This window comes from Tupaia chinensis, unplaced genomic scaffold (genome assembly GCF_000334495.1).
Source record: "Tupaia chinensis unplaced genomic scaffold, TupChi_1.0 Scaffold000127_2, whole genome shotgun sequence".
NCBI lineage: Eukaryota > Metazoa > Chordata > Mammalia > Scandentia > Tupaiidae > Tupaia > Tupaia belangeri.
Genome location: NW_006159596.1, coordinates 739,943 through 746,611, shown reverse-complemented (window position 1 = coordinate 746,611; position 6,669 = coordinate 739,943). Strand labels below are relative to the sequence as shown.

Below are 6,669 nucleotides of genomic sequence, written 5' to 3'. Positions count from 1 at the left end.
GCAGCAGCAGCAGCAGCAGCAGCAGCAACACTCCAATCAGACTTCAAGTTGGTCTCCCTTGGGGCCTCCGTCTAGTCCATATGGAGCAGCTTTTCCTGCAGAAAAACCAAATAGCCCAATGATGTACCCCCAAGCCTTTAACAACCAAACCCCTATAGTGCCTCCAATGGCAAACAACCTGCAGAAGACGACAATGAATAACTACCTCCCTCAGAATCACATGAATATAATCAATCAGCAGCCAAATAACTTGGGGACAAATTCCTTGAACAAACAGCACAATATTCTTACTTATGGCAACACTAAACCTCTGACCCATTTTAATGCAGACTTGAGTCAGAGGATGACACCACCAATGGCCAACCCCAACAAAAACCCCTTGATGCCATACATCCAGCAGCAGCAGCAGCAGCAACAGCCGCCCCCAGCCGCAGCCGCCACCTCCACCGCAGCTCCAGGCTCCCAGGGCACACCTGAGCGAGGACCAGAAACGCATGCTTCTCATGAAGCAGAAAGGAGTGATGAGTCAGCCCATGGCTTACACTGCACTTCCATCCCACGGACAGGTAAGTGTGAACGTGAGACCCACTTGGGGACGTTGTCCTGGTGTGTCAGACTGCCAACGCGTGACGCGGTGCACGCTGCACTGCAGTGGGGTCTGATTACCTGTAGATCCTCTTTCCACATCCTCTGTAGTTGCCAGGTCCGGGTTTTATCCCCCTTTCTTTTCAAATCAAATCTTGGATTTGAATGTGTAGGCAGCAAACTTCTTTAATTCCTGACGGTAGATAAGAAATACAAAAATTATCCAAAATTCCCAATCTGAAGAAAGCAGACTGCAGAGGTCCCATGACCAAACCTGACTCTACCCCTGCAGCTTCTCTTGCAGGCCCTGCCATCCTAGACTTGGGGTGGTAGGAAGGCGGGGACATTCAAGGCTATCCACAGATGCTGTGTAAGATCTTTAGCCAACTGTGCTACTGAACTATAAATGATGGGAAATGTGGATTCTTGATGTTCAAATGTGGGCGAGGTTTTGGTGTCTTCATTACGAGTGAAGGGTGGATTGTTGTGGGGCCTTGCAGGGTTGATCCATGTGTTGCCGCGCCAGCAACAGCGAGAGGCTGGTTCAGTCCTGCTGCTTGGGAGTCCGGTGAACTCTCTTCAATTCATCCAGCTCTATTTTGGGAAAATTTGATAGCGAATATATCTCAATGCTATGTTACAGTGAAGTCTCCTCTTTCCTACGGTCTTTTTCACGATGTCCTCATTTAGGGGCGTAGGCATCTTGGCGATGTATGTTTCAGAAATGAGCAGTCACCAATTGAAGAATGAGTGCTCGTTTGACCAGTAGTTCTCTGTCCTCTTCTTTACTGGTAGCTAGCAGCTAGAGAGCTCAGGTCATTTAACACTTTATCCACCCGAGGAAAGGGAGTGAGGAAACGCACCCCTAAGCTGACCTTCCCCAGCATGGATGAAAGTATCACAAGGTATCACTTTACTGCTGGGGGCTGTCCTGAGCCTCAGGCTTTTCACGATGCAGACAAGGGCATTCCACTTGGAGATTTTTGCAGCAACGTCTTCACCTTAGAGGCCCTCGTGTCTAAACAGGTTCTAACACGTGTTTGGCTATGCGTCCGCAATTGCATGTATTAGTAGGACTGGGATGTAAGCAGGCAGATCGTGTTTGGATCTTGTGTATCCTGGAGTGCCCCCCCCCCAGCCCTCTCCCTTGATGAAAGCTGCACGGCTGGAGGCGGGGGTACTGCTTGCAGAGACAGGCCTGAGCTCTGTGGCTTCGTTCTTGTCCTTCTCAGCTCTCCAGCCCTGAAACCTCACAGTGGCTTCTTGTCTGCACACGCCGGCCAGCTCTGAAGAAATTCTGTCTGGCAAAATGAAAGTATAGCGTGGTTTGCAAATGCTGCCATGAGCAGCGGGTTGAAAGACATCATTGCAATGTGCACTTTTATGTTCTAGCTCGGTTTCATTCAAGAAGACACACACACACACACACGCTCACACCCCATTGAAAAATGCCCTGTTTTCCATGCTTTAAGATTAAGTTCCAAAGGAGGCAAAAACACAGGCAGGGTGCAGGGGGGTTTGTGGTAGCCCCAATGTGTCAGGAGGTTTAGGAGATCGCCAGCTGTCCGAACGGTCTGTTGTTCGTCTTCACACAAATGATGCTACTGCCGGCTATGGTAAAGCATTTCCCCCTAGCAAGACCAGGGATGACTCATGCCAGCTCGCAGGTCCACAGACGTCTGGGTGCCATGACGCACCCGCCCCATCCTCACCTCCATGCTCACCAAACCTTCCGAAATGTGCTAACCTGGGATGAAGGGCCTGTCTTTGCTGGAATGTGAATTTGAAAGGCACGTATTCCAGGTCCCTACGCTGCCTCACTCTGACTCCCTGACGCCGTTCCCGCAGACGCCGTGTTTTGAAAGGGCTCAGCCAGGTGAAGAAGCACAAGTGATGGTTTTCTGGATTAAATCCGTGTGCTCTTCCTCTCTTCCTTCCACCTCACAAGGTGCTTTCAGGGGGGGATGGAATCTTTCTTTGCAAGGCCTCATTAGAATAATCACTTCTTAACCTCATAAAAAGTCCATAAGGTAAAAGCATGCGTGTTAATGAAATATTAACTCACCACTGTTTGGAACAAACTTCGAAATACATATATAAACATGTGAATATCTTTCTGCAAACACAGCATTTATTTCATGTTTTTATCTATTGTGGAGCGGTATTTACCTACGCTCAGCGTAGGCAAACTAGGCATAGCTCTCAGGACAGTTAATTATGCTACGTGCCAGTGCATTGCACAAATACTAGTGTGAGCTGCAGGTGAGATATGAAATATCGTTATATGGGGGGACCCGCAGTTGAAGTAATGGCTCTGTTGCTGGACTCCCATGTAGTCGACCGCGGTTCAAGTCCCAGACCCAATGGCTTAAGCTCACACCAAGAGCATGTGTGTGCGTGCCCAAGATCCCGAGAGGAGAATGGAGGAGAAGGGACTGTGTTGTGACAATTCCCACTGGGGGGTGATTGCTCACTTTCTGTCTCTCTGTCTCTCCCTGTCTTTCTGGTAAGCACACGCGCCCTATAGTAAAAACCTCTCCAAAAAAAAAGAAATATCATTATGTGTAGGTATAGTTTAATTTTGTTTTCTGCTGTTGCTAGAGAAAATTCTCTTTATGCTTTGTTGGCCACAAGGGCCATAACTGACATTTAGGTTTTTATGAATGACTTAAGCACCAAAGCCTGAAATAGGAGACTATTAGACATATTTTATTTCAATATAATTATCTTTTTCTTTTAGAGAGAGAGAGAGGTTTTCGCTATAGGGCGCATGCTCTTGCCAGAAAAACAGAGAGAGACATAGAGACAGGAAGCGAAAAATCACCCCCCGGGGGGGATGGCCACGCCACAATCCCTTCTCCTCCATTCTCCTCTCGGGATCTTGGGCACGCACGCACACGTGCCTGGCATGAGTTTCAGCCACCAGGTATGGGACTCAAACTGTGATCAACTACATGGGAGTTTAGTGACACAGACAGTATGCCAATTGCTGGTCCTATAATTATCTTTTTAAAAAAAATTGCCAGAGAGTACGTGTGCTCACCAAAGGGAAAGAAAGAAAATAAGAAAGCACCCCCTCCCCCATGAGGAAGGGTCTTGCTACAATCCCTTCTCCTCCTTTTCTCCCTCCTTTCAGGATTTTGGGCATGCACGCACACACACCTGACATGTTTTTCTTTTTCTTTTTCTCAATTTGGCAGAGGGCACATGAGCTCCCTGGAGAGAGAGAGAGAAAGAAAGAGAGAAAGATCTCCGGAAGGGGAATGGCTGCATCTCAGTTCTGTCTCTTCCATTTCTCTCACCTTTCAGGCTTCTGGGCATATGCACACCTGAACCCAGTGTGCTTCTCAGGCCACTGAGTCCAGGCCTCACGGTGCACAGTCAGCTGTGTGGGATCCAGCCACCTCAACTGCCACGCCAGGAGCTGAGACACTTGTCTTCCCAGCCATTGGTTCATGCTCAGTCTACGTAGTCAGCCACGTGGGATCCACTCCCTTAACCACCAGGCCACTGGCTGACCCTCCACATTTACCTTACATATACATTTACTGATTTGGAACACGTGTAGAAAATGCTGCTTCTCTCAGAAATGAATAGAGATGCATCCACTTCTTGTATATTAAAAAGAAAGAAAAAAAAGAGGGAATGGAAACCAGAAACAGAAAAAAAATCCAAAAATTTTAAATGTTTTATCAAGTAGATTCTACTTCTCAGAATTTGTATGTTATCCCATGAACAAAGGTTACGCTCATAAAGGCCAGCCTCGTAACGCAATGATTAGGCACCAGATCTGCAGAAATGGATCCCACGTGGCTGACTGGGGTTCAAGTCCCAGCCCCATCAGCTTCATGCTGGGTATGTGCCCACCTGGCAAATATCTCAGCAGGTTGGAGAAAAGGAGAAAATAAGGACTGTGTGTGACCAGGCCCCATCAGGGGATTCTCTTTCTCTCTCTCTCCTGTGCGTGAACCCTCTGGCATTTAAAAACGGAAAAGATTATCCTCTTATATTACTTATGAGAGTAAAAAGTTTGAACCAACATAAGTCTTTGGATAAATAACATACATGAAAATCATGATATTAAAAATGCCTAATCACATGGAAATGCTCATAATTAGAGTGAGATAAGATTATAAAACAGTATATGTATTACAATCCAAACTGGGGTTTTGTTGAGAGATTTTTTGTTTTTGTTTTTGCTATAGGGCATGTGAACTCACCAGAGAGACAGAGAGAGACAAGGAAAGTAAGAATCAGCCCCCAGGGAAGATGGCCACACCACACACCACAGTCTCTTCTCCTCTAGTCTCCTCTCTGAATTTTGAGCACGCATGCACACATGCCCAGCATGAGTTTAAAGCTACCAGGTCTGGAATTTGAACTGCGGTGGGCCATATGGGAGTCCAACGCCTTAACCTCAGCACCACCTTCTGGCCCCCAAACTGTTTTATACTCGTAGAACCAGTGTGATGGCATGCACCAAGATTCTGCTGCTACACAGACTCGGACCACAGGGAAGCCTCAGTTTGATTCCTGCTCCAACCTCAAGGCAGGGGCACAGTGGTATGTGTCTGTAATCCCAGCAGCTTGGGGAGGCTGAGGCAGTGGGATCACAACATTGCAAGTCCTAAAAAATAGTAGCGGAGAGCTGAGCCTCTGTGGTATGGCTCTTCATGTCCTGGATTGTGGGGCTGGGATCCACGTGGCCCACTGCAGGGTCAGATCTCTGGCCCAGTCAGCTTGAAATGCTTGTGTGTACGTGCACCTGCCTGAGATCCAGACTAGCTGGAGGCCCTGAGGAAAGGGATCTCGGCGTGACCAGACCCTTTCAGGGGAGCCTCTCTCCCCCACGCACATGGTCATGCTCTCTATCACGGATAACAAATAAATAATAAGTGAGCTGAACAGTGGCACAGCAGTACTGAAGCATTCTGCATGACTGGCCCTCATGGGAAGGTTCCAGACTCTAGTCCAGAGACCTTCCTGAACATTCCAGGCACACGTATGCTCATGATCCAGAGCCCACAGAAGCTGGGGGTGGGTGACAATGGGAAGACCACATTGAGGATGCCTCTCATCCTCTCTCTCTCTCTCTCTCAGTTATGGAAGAAATAGATAAACTTGAAATAATAATATGTATAGAAAAACAGTAAATGGCTCAAATGTCACAATGATATTTCTGGTTGAAAAAAGTATCAGTGATTATTGTTTTCTTCTTTATATTTTACTAAACTGAATTTTCTAAATGTTGACATACACATGTTATTTCCACTACCAGAGAAAACACTTTTTTAGAAGTTTATTTTATTCATTCTTCCATGAGAGAGAGAGAATGAGAGACCCCTAATGCTGTCTTCATGCCATGATCCCCTCTAGCCTCAGCCAGCTTGGATCATAGGCGTGCACGCACACAGGATGTAGACAGGGAGGCTCTGGGAAATGAACCCAGGACCTTCCTACTTGTGTCTAGCATCACAACATGTTACATTATTAGTGTGCCACCAGCTGGTCCTGGAAGTGTTTTGAAAACTAGAAAACCTCTTATTCTACAAAGAGTTTACTCCTTGCTAATTATTGCTTTAAAAATCCATAGTTGCATTGATTTGCCAGTTGGATTGGGTAATACCATTCTTTTCTGTTCATTTGCATATGTTAATTGCGAATCCCTACTTTAACAGATATGTCTGAAACCTCTCTCCCACACTTGCTTTCTTTTCCTTTCTCTTTCTACATTCCCTTTTCACTCCCTACCACCTTCAGATTCCTATAGCTCTTTAAAATAGTGTCACCGAAAATATGAATAAAATTTCTACCATTTATGTTTTTAGATCTATTCTGGGATATGTTCTTACATCGTTTCTTGATCATTTGTTCCTTCCTTTTTCTATCTTTTTGGTTTTTTTTTTTTTTAAGTTTCTGGAATGTTTATCATCATGGATTGGACCTCCTGGATTGTTTTCTAATTTTTTAAATATGTATTTTAAAAAATACGGTGAAATAACCAGAACTTACATTGGTCATGTCTATTATTTTTTTACTCATCTTCCTGTTTCCCAAGGGCAGGACCCCTCCCTTTCTCTCTCT

At 46.0% G+C, this 6,669-nt stretch overlaps 1 protein-coding gene across 1 annotated transcript in view; it reads left to right on the top strand.

Annotated features, from left to right (window-relative positions):
• MAML3 (mastermind like transcriptional coactivator 3) overlaps positions 1-6,669 on the top strand; it is a 523,718-nt gene that overhangs the window by 316,620 nt on the left and 200,429 nt on the right. Inside the window, 2 exon segments of the mRNA XM_027770335.1 lie at positions 1-417; positions 419-566. Of these exon segments, the coding sequence (XP_027626136.1) occupies positions 1-417; positions 419-566 (565 nt within the window).